This window comes from Pseudophryne corroboree, chromosome 3, assembly GCF_028390025.1.
Source record: "Pseudophryne corroboree isolate aPseCor3 chromosome 3, aPseCor3.hap2, whole genome shotgun sequence".
NCBI lineage: Eukaryota > Metazoa > Chordata > Amphibia > Anura > Myobatrachidae > Pseudophryne > Pseudophryne corroboree.
Window position 1 is genome coordinate 318,538,991 of NC_086446.1, and position 20,721 is coordinate 318,559,711.

The window sequence follows — 20,721 nt, forward strand, 5'->3', positions numbered from 1 at the left end:
ACCCAAGAGAGAAATGTATCCTAAGACTACAACCAAACTGTACCATAAACAGTGTTTTGTATTTCATATAGTATCCAAAGTATTGTTATTTAGCTAATATGCCACAATATAGCAACACAGAACAGCATATCCATCACATACCTACTTAGGAAGAATACAATACATCCAAACACACAGCAGCTGGATGATTATTTATTTATACAGTACCAGAATACTCTGCTCCAGTTTACAATTTGGGTCAAACACAGCAGCGAGACTTTTCAAGATGCAGCCACTAAATTTAAAGCAGCAATTTGTTTTTAGGCAAAATGGCTGCATTGAGTCTACAGTAGTGGCTACACAGCCAAACTCTCCCTACTGCCAGCATCTTGCTGGCTATTACATATAGGTCTGAATATTAACAGACAGACAAAGAGATCAGAGGGCCCTGCTGGCAAGCTTCAAATGTACAGGAAAATCCTAGTTTGACATATGAGGCTTACTGTAACAGACTGTATATTGCTCCAGCCACACTGCAAAAATGAGCTAAGAAATACCTGGCCTAATAGTTTAGAGCTGAAATATTTGAAACAACTGATGGATTTGATCAGAAACATTAAATGCTGTGTAGCTATAAAGGTGGGTACACACTAGATAAAGGTGGGTACACACTAGGCAATGTGCTCGATGAGTGACCTCGCCTAGTGTGTCCCTACTGATCAAGGCTGCCTGACGGCGGGCATACACACTGTGTGATATCGCTAATGATATCGCACAGTGACATATTGCCGCTGCCGGCCGGAGCATGCAGCTTTGGGCAATGAGTCTAAATTGAGCTGCATGTATAGCCGAGACCTAGGGTCATTAACGACCCACGGGGCCGCGCATCGCTCGTCGTTTACAGCGTACACACTGATCGATATAGTAAGCAACGTCACACAGGAAGGGTCAAAATGAGCGACGTTGTTTATTTTATCGAATAATGTGTACAAGCCTAAAGATGCTGGAGGTGCTGCCTGGTAAGGGAGGGGCTATGCATCCAAAACCCATAGGTTTAATGTTCAGCCTAAGAGGACCTCACAAGAAGCATCCACTTTAAGGGCCTGGGGTTACTTTTGGCGTCCCTTCCTATAGCACCTTGCAAAATGTATAGTTATCTGGTATTTCCATACTCAGAATGAAAAAACACAATTGTGGGGCAATTATCTATAGCTGCGCTAATACGTAGGGATGCATTCAGTATCCCGGTGGGCATGTGATCGACAACAGAATATTGACACTATGCAGGAGACTGTCGCTGGAACACTGATAGCCGACATCTCAAAGGTAAGTATTGGTATTCAGGTAAGGGTTAAGGGTTAGGGCCCGGGGTAGGGGGGAGAGGGTTAGGGTTAGGCACTACAGTGGTGGTTAGCCCTAGCTGACACCCCAAGGGTTAGCCCCATTCGCCACCCCCAGAGGGTAAGGTTTAGGGAAGGGGAGAAGAGAGGGCAAAAATACTTACCCCCTAGGATGTCGAGTTCTTCAGTATCGGGATGCTGCTGTTGGTCATGTGACCGCCAGCATCCTATCACCGGTATTTCATACCAGTCCCAATCTGTGAACACAATTACTGTGCAGTAGGATTTCAGGAAATGCATAAGCATGGTACTTTGGAATTATTCCTGTGCCCATAAAATAAAGAGACAGCAATCCATAGCAAAATTTGCATCGTTAAATTTAGAAATACATTTTTTTCCAACACAAATCTGCCTTCTGTTATGAAGATGTTAATTAGACCAGTTAAAAGCCATACTGTCATTTTTTTTTTTTTGCTGCACTGGTACCTACGCACAACCAAAGTCGGATTATTTTTTGTCCTATACAATTTCTACTCCAACTCTTCTTCGCTGGTTCTATTTGTTGACAATATGACAGATAAATACATAAGTGGTTCTCCACTGAGAGAAGCTGAGAAAGACACGTTAGAGGAATGCACAAGCTTTAATGTCAATTGTTATTACCGTGAAGTCACAATCAGGTCTACATACAACTTGCTATATTCAAAAAATATATCAATGCCGTTTCCTGTAGAATGTAATGATTGTTTTGATAGCGAGCAAAGTACAAGCAATTGCCTTTATAAATCCTCTGTAATAGAACCCAAGTGGGTTCATGCAGCGTTCTTCAATTGACCTACAAAAGAACATCTTGCTGTTAAGAAAATGAAAGTTCCAATGCAATTTAGCTTATCTCTGGGTCTCAAATAAATTATTTTTATGCGCATTATACTTTAAAACAGACAAAACAGCAACAAATACTTCTCTAACTTATCTAATATCAGGCCCCAGTCTTCTGCTGATATGATTAAACAAGTTGCATGTACAGTATGGGTTGATCTTCCTATATTGGTGTGTTCTGCCTTTACGGTGTTTAATTGAACAATCTTAGTAGGAGTAATGTTACAAACAAGTGAGTCTTTCCTTAACTACAAACTTATGGAGGACTGCCAGTCCTTATGGAGGACTACCAATATGGGGACCACTCTGGCACATGTGACCTGGGGTTTCTGCATGGCACAGAGCCGTAACTAGACTTTTTGGTGCCCAGTGCCAGAGAGAGAATTGGCGCCCCCCATTTTTCCAATAGGGACATAAGGTGCATGCCAAGATTGATCCCAGAGAAAAACCATGCTATGATGCCCCTTCCCACATTTTATATATCTTATAATATATAATGTATGATAACATATTATATTATATTATATTATATATAAATAATACACACACATTTATAGACCACTGCAAGAAAATGGATTTGGACACAAATCTTCTTTGTACCACATTCATGAACTTAACTTAAGAGCTCGTTGTTATTCAATTACAATACCCTTTATTAAATAACACATATCCCCAGGATTCAAACCTATAACCTGTTGAATTCCAATCGAACACCCCACTCATTGAGCTATTTGAGTTTGCATAAAAACTATAAACACTATATGAAGTTGTTGGTACTTTGTAAAAAAAATAATCAATATTGCAACTGAGCAGGTCTATGCAGTGTGCAGCCACACATCATTTCACTTGCAGCCACACCCTACATAGATCTGCTCAGCCCCAATGCTGATCATTTTTTCACAAAATACAAGGTAAGCTTCAAATAGTTAGAATTCTGTAGCTTAGGATTCTCTAGCTTTCTACGCAAGAGCAGATAGCTCAATGAATAGATGGCTGCCTGCAATGCAACAAGTAATAGGTTCGAATCCCGTGTATTTCAGCATCTTGAAATGTAATAAAAGGACAGTGTGACTGAATAACAAAGAAAACTCAAGTTGTGTTCATGAATGTTATATAGGTATAAGTGACAGAAGGGTCAGGGTAGGAGACAGCAGTGGTCAGGAGATGCTGGGCTTCAAAAAGGGGGTAATCTGCAAGTGAAAGTAATTAAAACAGATAATTGACAAGTGCCACCAACAGCGCCCCCTACCCTGCAGCACTATGTGCGGTGCCCCTTCCGCACACACCTAGTTACGGCCCTGGCATGGCATGGCTGAAGGTACATACTACAGTGTGTTTAATTCATTAGTGGTACTGGGAGTATTTACACCTTATACTTTTTAATAACATCACCAGAATCTCATACTGGTCGTTTTATTGGCAGTGGACCCCACAAGTTAGTTGCCCTGGGCCTCCACAAACCTTAACCTGGCCTTGAGCACTGCCAGGAAGAAAGTTGTTGTTTACACCACTGCATGCTTGGATCAGGTCATACTTGTATGCTCTCCTGCAATTTTCTAGATACCCAAAATTTGAGGGGTCATCCTATACTCCCAGGAAACTAGATTACCGGCCGTATCCAAATTCCAAGAGAAGTGGGCGGTCCATAGGCTTGAGCAAGCAAGTATGAATCCGGTATCTGATAGAAGGATTGCAATGCTGAATTTATGGTTCTTCGTGGGGGGAAAAATAGGTTCAGCATCTTTCTGTGGGCAGTGTCATTACTGAGACATAATAAGAGCAAGGGAATTCAAATAGGCTACCTTATTTGATTCTCGTTACCAAAATTGCAGTAAATGGCATTTAATTAAAATGCTGTAATGCTTCTTTGTTTAGAAGAAATCACAAGGGCTTTTCCTAGCAGTCAGCCTTTCCAGCCGTGCAAGAGATCCTGTATCAGGTCTCCACTGACTGCTATCACTACAAGAGTTAAATAAACCATACCTATTAGATGCAGCATGATTTGGGATAGGTTAATTGATAGAATGGAGACTATAAAATAAACCAGAGTCTCTCCAAGCTAAATACTACTAAAAAGAAAACATGAGAACAGTGAAGAAACATATTAGGTATGTGTCCGCTTGGGAGAGGTGGCCAGGCACAGCTTTTGGTAAGCTTGCAGCAACTGTGCTGATTATAAGCAATAGCATCAGAATGCAATGTGAACATACAGTATATTATTTACAGGGGTGTACACATATATCACCATAACCTAGTATTTTAAAAATACAGTAACAATATTTTCATTAAATGTATCTATAATCTTCAGACAATGCAAGAAGTAATTTTGGGGGCTGATCGAAAATTCTTGAGAATATACAATAGCTGGATACCAGTGACTTTAGTGAGGCACATTGTGTATTATAGCATATTTGACTAGGACTTGAGAACAATTGTATTTGTTACCGCCTATTTGTCAATTATGAGCCGTCTGTTAATTAATCAGATTACGGTAATGTTTACAGCAGCTCATTACAGTGAGGAATATGATCTTGTGGGATTACCATTTATGTGATTATGCTAGTGACGGCTGCATGTGACAGCAGTATATCATAGTATGAGAAGGTGAACGCAGAACACCAGGGACTACTGTATCTTTCGTAGTGGAAGGAGCAGGGTCCCTCAACAGCACAGAATAGTGATGGGAGCTACTGTCACTCTGACACAGGAACAGTGTATAGCTATATGAAATAAAAGTACTGTACATACTGTACATCCACTGGCAACACTGAATTGGTACTGTATCATAAAAGATATTAAAGCATTTAATATGTTTCTCCCCAACACTAAAATATCACGTCAAATGCTTTCCTTTAAGGGTAGTTAGACTTGTACTATTATTTGAGTGCAGCTTACTGTTTACTGCCACTTGCAGTATATATGATGACAAGTATAACCCAAGGTGAAACTAGCATTTCAGCTTTATCCCCATCGGAGTGTACAGCGTGGGCGAAGTATATCAATCAAAGATTAATTTTGCAGCCTCATTATCGAGGCGGATACAGGAACATTCCCCTGGAAATCTCTCGCAGACCTGCACCTCTCTGTCACCACAAGTGCATCAATCAGTGATAGACAGTGTTCATTTGTGAGTCATTTACACACTGAGAGGAGTGATGACATCCTAATGTAGACATGATGGAGCTTCTCTGCTTTCTATACTGGGTGCTCATTAAGCTCTGTTGTATAATTTCTCAATAGCACAAGGTCTAGCCAACCATAAAAAGAGCCATGATCCTCCTGTATAACTTCCAAGAGCTAATACACTTGATAAGAAAAGTCAAGTGTCATTTTCTGATCTCTTGTTGTCAGTGCTCAGCATGGATTGAAGAGTCTGTGGCTCAAGATATTTCTCCCTGCTGCTCACAACAAATCCTAGTGATTCCTTTTCTCCTCTTGTTGTTACCCGTGATGTACCTACACCAAATTGATATCAAATACACATAAAATAAAGAACTAAAATCCACCTACCCTCTGCTCTTGTGTTGCCACAAAGGTCTGGAATCCGGGGGCCACACCAAACCCCAACTCCTGGATAAAAGGAGGCTCAGACTGGCTGTGTATTTGAACCTTTACTCCGGCCTCAAAAGTGGTTTCTTCTGCAGAGAAAAAAAGGTGGAGTGCTGTGAGTGTGATCAGCTAGGAACAGGACAACTGTCTCATCTGTCACACACTATGAAGAGCAGAATTTGATGTTTAACCAAATACATTTATTTTTGATACAGGCTTTATACACACACACACACACACACACACACACACACACACACACACACACACACACACACACACACACACACACACACACACACACACACACACTTTTACTTTTGTCACTATAGTTTCATTACAGTACATTAGAGTGCAAATGAAAGTGTCAAAATAAAATTATACCTTCTAGGGAGTGTAGAAATATTTATAAATATGTGCAGTAAAGCAGATTATTAAATCGTTTGGCATTTCTGAACAATCGGAAGAACTGTTATGTGCGCATTGTAAACCTGTCTTAGAATTTGCTCAATTGCAAAAGTATGACTAAAGATATCGTTTAGCACTAAAACTCATAAAAATGGCCATCTAAATTTTAATATTCACAAATATTTTGTGACACTCTCCATTCTTTTATTGCTTTATAATCTTGTTGAGTAATTAGTACATAATATTTTTTAATCTACTGTTTTATTAACATTTACATTTTTACCTTCCTTACACCACATTTTGACAGCACAATTAGAATCTGAGCATATTTACAATTCTCTATACATCCTTTCTGGATAGCTATAGCCAAGGCTCACAAACTGTTATGTGACAAATGACACGATCTTAAATGTTGGTTTAGAAAGACGTATGGCAATATAAATTTATCAACACCTCATCCCCGGGTTCTCCCGCGGGTTCTCTGTGACAGCTCCACATTTACCCATTCTTCATTGTCTTTACCACATCTACATCTGCCTCTCTCTGCTCAGTCTGCCATCTCCAAAGCACCGAGCTAGGCTTCAGCTATGCATACAATGAGACAATGGGGCTAATTCAGACCTGATCGGTGCTGTGTGTGTTCGCACAGCAGCGATCAGGCCTGAACTGCGCATGCGCCGGTGCCGCAGTGCCGGGGGGCGGGCCACTGCGGCTGCGTGACGTCAGGAGCTGCACTGGCCGGGAGCTACTTCTGAAGTACAAAAGCATCGCCGCTGTGCAATGGTTTTGTACTTCTGCGATGGGGAAGGGACTGACATGCGAGGCGGGCTAGCACTGTGCTGGGTGTCCCCCCACATGTCAGTGTGTCTGATCGTAGCTGTGCTAAATTTAGAATCACCCCCACTATAAGGCACAAAGTTTTCAGGTTACAGCAAAAAAAGAAAAAGACTAATTTTTATGCAAAAATCTAAACAAATGATATTTGCTTCAATTAAATAACTCTTAAAAATGACAGTACTTGTTTTTTAAAACACAAGATCAAATGAACGTGGAACTCTTTATAAAGGATGGAAAGGGTGCTATTACTGTTGCTGCCTAAGGCATCAGAATAAAGTAGACAGGAGCACACTTGGCGATGCCTCATCTAATCCCTCATTTTGCTAAAATATAGGCCCTCATTCCGAGTTGATCGCTCGGTAATTTTCTTCGCATCGCAGTGAAATTCCGCTTAGTACGCATGCGCAATATTCGCACTGCGACTGCGCCAAGTAATTTTACAATGAAGATAGTATTTTTACTCACGGCTTTTTCTTCGCTCTGGCGAACGTAGTGTGATTGACAGGAAATGGGTGTTACTGGGCGGAAACACAGCGTTTTCGGGGCGTGTGGATAAAAACGCTACCGTTTCCGGAAAAAACGCAGGAGTGGCCGGAGAAACGGGGGAGTGTCTGGGCGAACGCTGGGTGTGTTTATGACGTCAAACCAGGAACGACAAGCACTGAACTGAACGCAGATGCCGAGTAAGTCTGAAGCTACTCTGAAACTGCTAAGTAGTTTGTAATCGCAATATTGCGAATACATCGGTCGCAATTTTAAGAAGCTAAGATACACTCCCAGTAGGCGTAGGCTTAGCGTGAGCAACTCTGCTAAATTCGCCTTGCGAGCGATCAACTCGGAATGAGGGCCATAGTTTCCTAATTGCTTCCTGCATTATTCAGCAAGAAAAGTTGCATTAAATGACAGTGTAAAGGGTAAAGAACTATTATATACTGTAGGCTAATGTAAACACAAAACCAGTCTGTAAATATTTGTATGGCTTGCACAGCATGTTATTCCTCATTTCTCTGACGTCCTAGTGGATGCTGGGAACTCCGTAAGGACCATGGGGAATAGCGGCTCCGCAGGAGACTGGGCACAAAAGTAAAGCTTTAGGACTACCTGGTGTGCACTGGCTCCTCCCCCTATGACCCTCCTCCAAGCCTCAGTTAGATTTTTGTGCCCGGCCGAGAAGGGTGCACACTAGGGGCTCTCCTGAGCTTCTTAGTGAAAAGTTTAGTTTTAGGTTTTTTATTTTCAGTGAGACCTGCTGGCAACAGGCTCACTGCATCGAGGGACTAAGGGGAGAAGAAGCGAACTCACCTGCGTGCAGAGTGGATTGGGCTTCTTAGGCTACTGGACACCATTAGCTCCAGAGGGATCGAACACAGGCCCAGCCTCGGAGCTCGGTCCCAGAGCCGCGCCGCCGGCCCCCTTACAGAGCCAGAAGCAAGAAGAGGTCCGGAAAAATCGGCGGCAGAAGACATCAGTCTTCAACAAGGTAGCGCACAGCACTGCAGCTGTGCGCCATTGTTACTCAGGCACACTTCACACTTCGGTCACTGAGGGTGCAGGGCGCTAGGGGGGGGCGCCCTGAGCAGCAATGTAAACACCTTGGCTGACATAAATACATCACATATAACCCCCAGGGCTATATGGATGTATTTTAACCCCTGCCAGAACTCACCAAAAAGCGGGAGAAAAGACCGCCGTTTTCTAAAGTCTGCTTTACCGACGTCTCCCTCAGACAGGGAGGCAGTATTGGAAGCCATTCACAAGCTATATTCCCAGCAGGTGATAATCAAGGTACCCCTCCTACAACAGGGAAAGGGGTACTATTCCACACTATTTGTGGTACCGAAGCCGGACGGCTCGGTGAGACCAATTTTAAACCTAAAATCCTTGAACACTTACATACAAAGGTTCAAATTCAAGATGGAGTCACTCAGAGCAGTGATTGCAAACCTGGAAGAAGGGGATTATATGGTGTCTCTGGACATCAAAGATGCTTACCTACATGTCCCAATTTACCCTTCTCACCAAGGGTACCTCAGGTTTGTGGTACAGAACTGTCACTATCAGTTTCAGATGCTGCCGTTTGGATTGTCCACGGCACCCCGGGTCTTTACCAAGGTAATGGCCGAAATGATGATACTCCTTCGAAGGAAGGGAGTTTTAGTTATCCCTTACTTGGACGATCTCCTGATAAGGGCAAGATCCAGGGAACAGTTGGAAGTCGGAGTAGCACTATCTCAGATAGTGCTGCGCCAGCACGGTTGGATTCTCAATATTCCAAAATCGCAGCTGATCCCGACGACACGACTTCTATTCCTAGGGATGATCCTGGACACAGTCCAGAAAAAGGTGTTTCTCCCGGAGGAGAAAGCCAGGGAGTTATCCGAACTAGTCAGAAATCTCCTAAAACCAGGCCAAGTCTCAGTGCATCAATGCACAAGGGTCCTGGGAAAGATGGTGGCTTCTTACGAAGCAATCCCATTCGGCAGATTCCACGCAAGAACCTTCCAGTGGGATCTGCTAGAGTCCTGGTGACCACGGATGCCAGCCTGAGAGGCTGGGGAGCAGTAACACAGGGAAGAAATTTCCAGGGCTTGTGGTCAAGCCTGGAGACATCACTTCACATAAATATCCTGGAGCTAAGGGCCATCTACAATGCTCTAAGCCTAGCAAGACCTCTGCTTCAAGGTCAGCCGGTGCTGATCCAGTCAGACAACATCACGGCAGTCGCCCACGTAAACAGACAGGGCGGCACAAGAAGCAGGAGGGCAATGGCAGAAGTTGCAAGGATTCTTCGCTGGGCGGAAAATCATGTGATAGCACTGTCAGCAGTGTTCATTCCGGGAGTGGACAACTGGGAAGCAGACTTCCTCAGCAGACACGACCTCCACCCGGGAGAGTGGGGACTTCACCCAGAAGTCTTCCACATGATTGTGAACCGTTGGGAAAAACCAAAGGTGGACATGATGGCGTCCCGCCTCAACAAAAAACTAGACAGGTATTGCGCCAGGTCAAGGGACCCTCAGGCAATAGCTGTGGACGCTCTGGTAACACCGTGGGTGTACCAGTCAGTGTATGTGTTCCCTCCTCTGCCTCTCATACCCAAGGTACTGAGAATCATAAGAAGGAGAGGAGTAAGGACTATACTCGTGGCTCCGGATTGGCCAAGAAGGACTTGGTACCCGGAACTTCAAGAGATGCTCACAGAGGACCCGTGGCCTCTACCTCTAAGAAGGGACCTGCTCCAGCAGGGACCCTGTCTGTTCCAAGACTTACCGCGGCTGCGTTTGACGGCATGGCGGTTGAACGCCGGATCCTGAAGGAAAAAGGCATTCCGGATGAAGTCATCCCTACCCTGATCAAAGCCAGGAAGGATGTAACCGTACAGCATTATCACCGTATTTGGCGTAAATATGTTGCGTGGTGCGAGGCCAGGAAGGCCCCTACAGAGGAATTTCAACTGGGTCGTTTCCTGCATTTCCTGCAAACAGGACTGTCTATGGGCCTAAAATTAGGGTCCATTAAGGTTCAAATTTCGGCCCTGTCGATTTTCTTCCAGAAAGAACTGGCTTCAGTTCCTGAAGTTCAGACGTTTGTCAAGGGGGTACTGCATATACAGCCTCCTTTTGTGCCTCCAGTGGCACCTTGGGATCTCAATGTAGTTTTGGGGTTCCTAAAATCACATTGGTTTGAACCACTCACCACTGTGGACTTAAAATATCTCACATGGAAAGTGGTAATGCTGTTGGCCCTGGCTTCAGCCAGGCGTGTCTCAGAATTGGCGGCTTTATCCTATAAAAGCCCTTACCTAATTTTTCATACGGACAGGGCAGAATTGAGGACTCGTCCTCAATTTCTCCCTAAGGTGGTTTCAGCGTTTCACTTGAACCAGCCTATTGTGGTACCTGCGGCTACTAGGGACTTGGAGGACTCCAAGTTGCTGGACGTAGTCAGGGCCCTGAAAATATATGTTTCCAGGACGGCTGGAGTCAGAAAATCTGACTCGCTGTTTATCCTGTATGCACCCAACAAGCTGGGTGTTCCTGCTTCTAAGCAGACTATTGCTCGTTGGATTTGAAGTACAATTCAGCTTGCACATTCTGTGGCAGGCCTGCCACAGCCAAAATCTGTAAAAGCCCATTCCACAAGGAAGGTGGGCTCATCTTGGGCGGCTGCCCGAGGGGTCTTGGCTTTACAACTTTGCCGAGCAGCTACTTGGTCAGGGGCAAACACGTTTGCTAAATTCTACAAATTTGATACCCTGGCTGAGGAGGACCTGGAGTTCTCTCATTCGGTGCTGCAGAGTCATCCGCACTCTCCCGCCCGTTTGGGAGCTTTGGTATAATCCCCATGGTCCTTACGAAGTTCCCAGCATCCACTAGGACGTCAGAGAAAATAAGAATTTACTTACCGATAATTCTATTTCTCGTAGTCCGTAGTGGATGCTGGGCGCCCATCCCAAGTGCGGATTGTCTGCAATACTTGTACATAGTTATTGTTACAAAAATCGGGTTATTATTGTTGTGAGCCATCTTTTCAGAGGCTCCTCTGTTATCATGCTGTTAACTGGGTTCAGATCACAGGTTGTACGGTGTGATTGGTGTGGCTGGTATGAGTCTTACCCGGGATTCAAAATCCTTCCTTATTGTGTACGCTCGTCCGGGCACAGTATCCTAACTGAGGCTTGGAGGAGGGTCATAGGGGGAGGAGCCAGTGCACACCAGGTAGTCCTAAAGCTTTACTTTTGTGCCCAGTCTCCTGCGGAGCCGCTATTCCCCATGGTCCTTATGGAGTTCCCAGCATCCACTACGGACTACGAGAAATAGAATTATCGGTAAGTAAATTCTTATTATCTGCTATGTCAGATCTCTCCAGGTGTTTCTGGAAAAGCAAGACGGACCTGGCATGAAACAAAAATGTAAGAGAAAGCATCACTCTTGTAATAAGATATGTGATAAGAACAGGGACTGCAATATGTACACAATGTGGAAAGTAAATACAGTTATAAAACAGCATGCTCTGATTTTTTTGCAACAAAGATCATTTGATAGGATTATAAATTAAACCTACTACAACAGCCTACTGTAGTGCTATGACCAATAATGAGACACTTTTGTGTATATTTATATAAAGGAAAGAGATACTAAGAATAGGTACAGTACTTTCACCTAGTGTACAGATACAGCACTTAGTGTACACCCAGAGGTAAGTGGGACTATCCCTGCAGATACACCAGATGACTGCCAAGGGCTTGTCATTGGTAGTGCACAGGACTGTGGGGAGAATGGAAAATGACAGAGCACAAAATTTGTATTTCTTTCCTCCATCAGTTTGCAAGTGTAAGAAAAGTATTCAGAGATAATCTGCGCAAAGACAATCAATGGTGCAGCTGTAGTCTATATCTAATAGTGCTTCCCCACTGCACTACAAATCAATACAATTTTATGGAAAGTTCAGCTCTATTATCTGAACTTTCCATAAAACTCCATCAGTTTACGGAACTTGTGCAGAGTTGTCACCATGTGCATCTGCATTGACATCATAGATTGTGTGGCATGCCCGTTTCTCTGTGTCATAGAGTGTGTGGCACTCCTCCTGGACCATTGATAGATATCAACACACTTCTATTCTCCCCACAGTAGGAGTAAAGAGTCCATGTTAAGAATAAATAATCAAAGGATCCAGATTTCAGATCATTGATGGTTTCATGGTTCAGATCATTGATGGTTTATGGCCGATGGTGAATACTTTTACTATCAATGAGGAGAACCAGATGGTTCCACCCTCTGACACCAGCGAAGCCCAACCACCAGGTTCTTATTGCCGCCACAATCATTGGTTTGTGTAAATGTAATACCCCCCAAGGTGACGCGGACTCTTTAAGGAATACACTGGAGGGGGGCCTTATCCAGCAGGTTGATTGACAGCTGAGAGGAAGGGCGATGAGCGGGAGGAAACAACGTCAGATGCCAGAGAGAGTGAGGGGAAAGAGACTGCATGGGAGGTCCCAGTGTGTGCACCAGTGTCTACACTGACTGGTCACCTGCCCTGCGATCGGCGGGTAGCAGTTGGGAGGCATGCAGCGGCAGAGTGCGACTGATGGCGGAGACGCACACCCGTGGACTCAGCGGGTGTCCGGCGTGCCGTGAGTGTGGAAAGAGGAGGCGGATGGGAGAGGACTGCTATACAGCAAAGACTACAGATCCCGGGCTCCAGCAGGCTGCCAGAAGAGAGGGAGAGACAGAGTGCATGGCGCGCGGTGCGTCTACCGTAGTGCAACATATCGAGAACCATGAGTCTGGCTCCCATAGCCAATCTGGTGCCTAGAAACTGCACCAGGATTATAGAGATAGTTCCCGCCATCAGCCTCAGACAGACGAAGCATCACCGCACTTAGCCTCACTGACCTATAAAACAGACCTAGCACTGCAACCTCCCCCATCCCCATTAGGCTTGGTGCCTGTGCAGAGGGCCATATATCCCCTGTCATGCTACAAAAGTCAGAGATCCATTAAGGACAGGATCACCCTTAACAGAGAACTTGTAAAGGCTACTGATGGAATGACGTTTATTAAACCGGAAATAGTGAAAAGCCACAAGTGTACTTTAAAAGGCTTAAAGGGACCCAGTGCCTTATAGTAACGGAGACTTGTTTAGTATCCACTTGGCCTACTTAAACACCTGCCACAGCCATAGGCTTCCCACCTTTCCAGCCTAACCCCTGACAGCAGCGGATGTCCCCAGTAGGAAAAAAGGGACTACTGTGTTGAAAAGCCACGTGATAGTGGAGGGCCTGGATCATCTGATACCCTCATATTCAAATCCTGTGCACAGGTCAGATTACAGGACCTGTTTAAGTGGGACAATAATAGTACTCGAGTACCCGGAAAGTTATGTTAGTTGATGTTTAATATTGAGTGATGTCTAGGTTATGTGATGTTTAATATATTGTGAAAGCCTATTGACACGCATTAAATAGGGGTGCCTTATATGCCTGCTGTATTGTTCAGGCAAGCGAGAAATTTGCACTATACGTTAATATCATTGCACTGAGTTTGATACCAAAGTATCATAGTGATACCTCTTTCCTTTTGAAACAAATAAAACTGAAGCAGCTGAATCCGGTTGTCCATCTTCCTTGGCCAAAAAGGTTTATTCCAACCACCGAGAACAAAGAACCTGAGCAACTACGACTACAGTGCACCCTGCACCAAGGTAATTAGAGAATACCCCCGACCCGTGTGCTACATAAGTATTTATGGTCATCCATTGAATAGTTCATGGCCATTGATGGTCACCTGCTAGTTCACCATCGATGGTAAAGAGATCAATGGCCATCACTATTGCTACTTGTGTATCAATATGGTGCAGCAAATCAATCTTTAGTTCATATTGATCATTTGCGCATGTGCACGTGAAACCCTAATTGCTCAAAGCATGCAGAAGAGAGCGTCCCTCCAGTGCAGTTTGTACCATCCTGACTTTATATGACGTAGCTACCTGAAGAAAGACATTCTGGGCCTGATTCAGAGTGGCATGCTGTGCCGATATTGACACACACAAAACACCCATTGTTTTTTCTTCTGCGCAAGAAGTCACACCACATGTGTATTGATTTTGTTTGTACAGATTTGCAGATGAAATGTAAATGCACAGTAGCAGAACTATAAGGGACGTTTCTGGACAGTGACTTCAACTTGGAGGTGACTAAAAAGAGGTTGCATCCTATGGGAGTGTCATAAGTGGTTGCATAGATAGACGCTGAAGCGCTCACATAGCAGGCCATAGTCAGACAGAGAAACTGCACCTGCTGGACAATGACAGTGGGTGTCTCAGTCCTTGCACTTTCAGATAAAAGGCTTTGTAGCAATATTAGCATAAAGACACGACTGTGGCAAAAGTAATGGTCGTACTTGTGTCTGGATTACAGTTAAAAGGCGTTGGGTATGAAATGCCTGTGTTTTGGGATGTCTTTGGTCAAAAGATCGATCGCGGCATCCCGATGGTGGGAATCCCTAATGCTTCAGCCAAATCCAAATCTTCCCCGGGGGCACCTAACCCTTACCCCCCCCTCTCCCTGCAGCCTAAACATAACCGCCCCCCCCCCCCCCCCCCCCCGCTCCTGGTGTGGATACCGGAGCCAGCATTCAGATGAGTGTAGGGATTCCAGGGTCAGCATTTCGACTGCCGGGATCCCGACAGCTGAGATCCTGACCGAATCCCGTTAAAAGTCACCTGTCATTTTTCAAACTCAGCCTGCAACATGGCATTTAAGAGCTGATTGGCTGGTACTGTATCTCCATCTACTTTATCTCTCTCCTTGGCTTAGTACATACTGTAGAGCCCATTTTCTGGCGATCACTGTCAACCCAGCTGTGCAATCAGCCACTAGACTGGTAGTTATACCCACTCTTAAATCTGTCCAATAAAGTGTTTTTTCTCTCTTATTGACGCTAGATGGTCACTATTTTAAAGAAAAACTATAATGTACATAACAGAGCCTCTTGTCTGTCAAATACATTGTGCCAATAGGAAGTCTTCACCCAGTGTTTCATCACTAGCTGTGGTTCCAGCTGCAAATCTATTTGGGTAAGACACTAGCAGTCACTGAGCTTTGCACAGCTGGGCACTGCAAGTCTGCAATATTGCTACTAGGTTAGAGGAGGACCATTGGTTTACATCAATCTTCAAATCACTCCACATATTATCAGTGAGGTTGAGCTGCTGGACGAAGTTCAGCAATTTTTTGAACAACGCATGCATCTACAGTAAGGTGCATACACACGGAGCGATATAACTGAGCGATTTTGACTATATAGTCAAAATCGCTCAGAAAGTTAGTGCAGATCGCTCCGTGTGTACACAGGCAGCGATAGCGATGCGCGTCCCCGCCAGGTCGCTATCGCTGGGAAAAATAGTCAGTGCAGGCAAGTCAATTTTGGCTATGTCGCTGGGAAAGTTAGTTAAAATCGCTAGAGGCCAGCAATTTTTCCCAGCGATAGCGATGTTGCCGGCGCCGGTGGTGCGGGCGGCGGCGGGTAGTGGCGGCGGTGCGGGCGGCGGCGGGTTGCGGTGGCGGTGTGGGCGGCGACGGGTTGTGGCTGCGGTGCGGGCGGCGGCGGGTTGCGGTGGCGGTGTGGGCGGCGGCGGCGGTGGGTTGAGGCGGTGGTGCGGGCGGCGGCGGTGCGGGCGGCAGAAATTTACCTTTATCTTGCAGAGTTTGGCAGCGGAGCGGTACCAGTTTCAAAAATGGCGCCTCAGCGTCATTTTTGAAATTCAAGATGGCCGCCGCGAGCCAATCACGGCTCGCCGCGTCATCGCCCCGCCCCCTCCCGCTGACTTATATAAGTCAGCGCGAGGCAGCGGCTTTCAGTCCGACGGCGGAGGAGGAGCGGAGAAGAGCTCCTGAAGACTGAAGACGCCGTGGAAGTCCTGGATGGGCGGCGGCTATGCAAAAGAGCTTAGCAGCTGCCGCCCACCAGGTGAAGACGCCGGAGCAAGACCCCAGAAGCCCTGGGGAGGTGGCGCCCCCCCAGGTGAAGACGCCGGAAGCCCTGGGAAGGCGGCGGCCATGCAAAAGAGCTTAAAGGCCGCCGCCCCCAGGTGAAGACCCAGTTTAATAAAGGATTTTTTAAAGAATGTGTCGTGTTTTTTTTCCAATATTTTCTTTACAGGTGGACTACAGGTGCCAGCGGGCCCTTTATGTCCGGGCATGCTGGCACTTGTGGTTCTCCAAGTGCCAGCATGCTGGGGCAGGCTTGCTGGGACCTGTAGGCCACCTGTAATGAACAATATTACTATTGAAAGGCTATCAGCCTCCCATCCACCGCCCACGGATGGGGGGGACAGCCTCGGGCTTCACCCCTGGCCCTTGGGTGGCTGGAGGGGGGGACCCCTTGATTTAAGGGGTCCTCACTCCTCCAGTGTGGCACGGCCGCAGGGACCAATATAAAAGTGTCCCCCGGCTGTGGCATTATCTCCCTGGCTAGTGGAGCCCGGTGCTGGTTTGAAAAATACGGGGGACCCCTATGTCTTTTGTCCCCCGTATTTTTTAAACCAGGACCGGACGCAGAGCCCGGTGCTGGTTGTCTAAATATAGGGGAACCCTACTCATTTTTTCCTCTGTATTTTAACAACCAGGACTGGCTCAAAGAGCCCGAGGCTGGTTTTACATAGGAGGGGGGACCCCACACAAAATTTTTTTTTTTACTTTTAGCTATTTAAATACCAGCCACCCTGTAAAATCGTCCTATATATGACAGTCATCCCCTTATTTAAATGAGATAGTCAAAATCTCCCATAGCCAAAATCTCTTGCATAGTTAGACAAAATCTCTGGTAAAGTTAGTCAAAATCTCCTACTGCCAGTTCAAGGGAAAAGTTAGTCAAAATCTCTCATAGTCAAAATCTCTCCGTGTGTATGCACCTTAAATAAGTCACACTGCCGAGCATGCGTCCAGAGTCCATGTGAACACAGTTGTAGTTGTGATTGAGACACGCAGTATCAGAAATGTCTTGAAAATGTATTTGGCATTCCTGGATGAAGGCTGGTTGGTGACAGGGAAGTGTCGCAGGCGTGTTGCTGAAGTGGTTGCTTATACAGTTGCTTAATTTCTCAGATGAAAAATCTGCACCTACCATAGAACTGGTGGAAGGTTTGATGGTGCGAAACATGGTATTACAGTCATATTACAGCATCTAAAGATGCTCAGTCCTTGCAGAGTCAGACGCACACTTGCACACCAGGGGAAGGGTTGATACTACCATTAGCATATAGTCGCAGACACCACTGCGGCAAAGGGGGTCATTCCGAGTTGATCGCTCGCTGACGATTTTCACAGCGCAGCAATCAGGTGAAAAAATGGCATTTATGCGCATGTGTATGCCCTGCAATGCGCACGTGCGATGTACAGGTACAAAGCTCTTTGTGATTGTGCACAGGTTCTAGCGAAGTTTTCCTTCGCACTGACGGCCGCAAGAAGATTGACAGGAAGGGGGCGTTTCTGGGTGTCAACTGACTGTTTTCAGGGAGTGTTTGCAAAAACGCAGGCGTGTCTGAAAAAATGCAGGCGTGGCTGGGCATTTGCTGGGCGGGTGTATGACGTCAAATCCGGACACAAATAGGCTGAAGTGATCGCAAGCGCTGAGTAGGTTCAGAGCTACTCTGAAACTGCACAAACTGGTTTTGCAGAGCTCGGCTGCACATGCGTTCGCACTTCTGCTAAGCTAAAATACTCTTCCCAGTGGGCGGCGGCATAGCGTTTGCATGGCTGCTAAAACTTGCTAGCGAGCGTTCAACTCGGAATGACACCTTAAAGCGGGCTCAGCAGCGTGCAACTTTGAATAAGGCCCATTGTCTTTACCAGGCTATTAGACGGCACGTATTTTCTTTTCTTTAAATAAGAACACTATGGCTTTTGTTATATGATTTGGGTCACTGCCATGCTTGTATATAAATCCTCCAAGGGATCTTACAGACTTAAGCACATTTCCTCCAAGATTACTCCATACCTTGATCTATCTGTGCTGCCATGTATTGTTCTATTCTTCTACTTCCCAATACAGAGAAAAAATCCAAAATAGATCCAGTTTCATGTCATGATGTCAGAAAAAAAAAATGTGAAAAGACTGAATACTTGTTATAGCCACTGTATATTGTAAAAGTAAGGATTCTCATCTGTAATGTTCTCAGGCTCCAGGTGTCAGGTCACGTAGTATGTAACTGTTTGCAATTACACTCTCTGATCTGTCAAGAGCCTATGCCTACCATCCACCCATCTTACTACAGAACTACCGAATCCTGTTTCTAAGCCTTTCCTGTGCTGCCCTAATAGCACAGAAAGATTATTCTCACTCACATGGACTACCTCTTACAGTGAGCACGGCACTGCAACTTTCCTGATTAAACAATACACCTAGCATCTATACACCATACCACACGCAATGACTGACACACTTCTGACACACTTCTAGAGGAGTAACGTACTGCATCACAGACGCAGCAAAATACCACTCAGTGGGCAGTATTCAGTTCTTTCTGCTCCCTTCCACACCCATTCTGTTTCTGCTGACGAGCGTGGTATCATCATTACAGCTTACTACCGCCGGGGTAACGAGGCGCCCAACCTTGGCACAGCTACACCTGATTACTATGGGCGCAATATGCGCGACAGTGGGGATCACTTTAGAAAGGAGTTTGGGCGTTATATATCATTTGAATACCACCCAAAGTGTACTAGAGATGCTGTACTGCAACTTTAACTGCACAGTAATTAATTGTAAACATGTACAAAGTCTCAGATAAAGTACAGCGGAACCTGGCTTGAGAAAAAGCCCTATTTACACAAATTCAGCTCATTCACACAGATGTACAAATGCTGCACATCAAAGTAGTTTTGACGCTCCAAGTTATTTTATTTATGTATCTATCTAGTCAGTATACCAAGATAAGCCTTTTTATATATATATATATATATATATATATATATTTATATATATATATATATATACACAAGAAGAAAAATGGAGGGCGCAGGTGTGAGTAAAAATTACAATTCCATTTAATCACAATACATGCTCACATACATCTTAGCTTCTAAAAGCAGGCTCCGTGATCCGTGTAATGGTTCGAGCGTCCTGACCGCTCTCTCCCGCACATATTCAAACGGCTGGCCTCAGGTGCCGCTCGTTGCTAGGCGATGACCGACCAGATGACGTCACAACGTCCAACGTTCCATTAGCCACGCCCAACGCGTTTCATCGATGGACTTCGTCAGGGGTGTGTGGCTTTGGTCTCTCCCACGGTCGTTCTTATACTAAACTACACAGCTGTACTCATCATCTGATCAATTAATAACGTGGTTCACATGGATTGCTACATGTCTAAAATCATGTTCCTTTATCAACTCAATATACAATGTTAAAATACACAGTGCTACAATACATACTTTATTCAATGTTAAAAACACATATGCTATCTAGAGACATCTTAACTAAGATTCATATATTGTTACAATGTATCCTCTTGTTAATCTACCCTGTAGCTCAGTACTTATATGTACTCCGCTTAAACAGACCCCTTCCATTCATTATTTTTAAAGGGACCCTTCACTCTCGTGTGTTATTTCCCTGGAATGATGTCTCTAAACCACACATTTGTGTACAATTATATGATTCATCATTACATTCTGAATAATCATTTAAAAAACAAATATCTACATGGGAATAATATTAAAATATATATACATAAATCATTCATAAAATGGTATATATATACCTATAAAATATACATCTTCATAAATACTAAACTACCTTATCTACTAAACCTATTACCGGTACCCTACATCTATGGGATCTTAATAATATATCTATATTTTTATCTTTATCTAGAAGGTCAATAAAAGGTAGATCATATTCCTAGGTCCTGAATTTTTTTTCCAAAAGCCACACCACTATATGTATATATACTGTATATATATATTAAATTCAAACGCCCCATGAATTTTTAAAAGTAAGAAAAATGATTTGTCCCCATGCTACATTTTTTTAGAATTGTTAAGGATATATTGCATACCAATTTTAAAGAATCTGAGATGATATTTATGTGGCCCACAAGATTAAAGATTTCTATTAATTACTATTTTTTTTTTATTTCTATTTATTTCTATAAATTTCTATTTATTTTATCTGAAAAAGAAATAATGATTTGATTAATGGTTGGCTTCGTTTTGCTAAAG

The 20,721-nt window shown here is 44.5% G+C and overlaps 1 protein-coding gene across 3 annotated transcripts in view; it reads right to left on the reverse strand.

Moving 5' to 3' along the window:
- ASIC2 (acid sensing ion channel subunit 2) overlaps positions 1 to 20,721 on the reverse strand; it is a 1,301,501-nt gene that overhangs the window by 186,511 nt on the left and 1,094,269 nt on the right. For all 3 annotated transcript variants that reach the window (XM_063959472.1, XM_063959471.1, XM_063959473.1), the window contains exon 3: positions 5,709 to 5,836. In XM_063959472.1, coding sequence (XP_063815542.1) covers positions 5,709 to 5,836 — 128 coding nt within the window. The remainder of the gene's footprint in view (positions 1 to 5,708; positions 5,837 to 20,721) is intronic.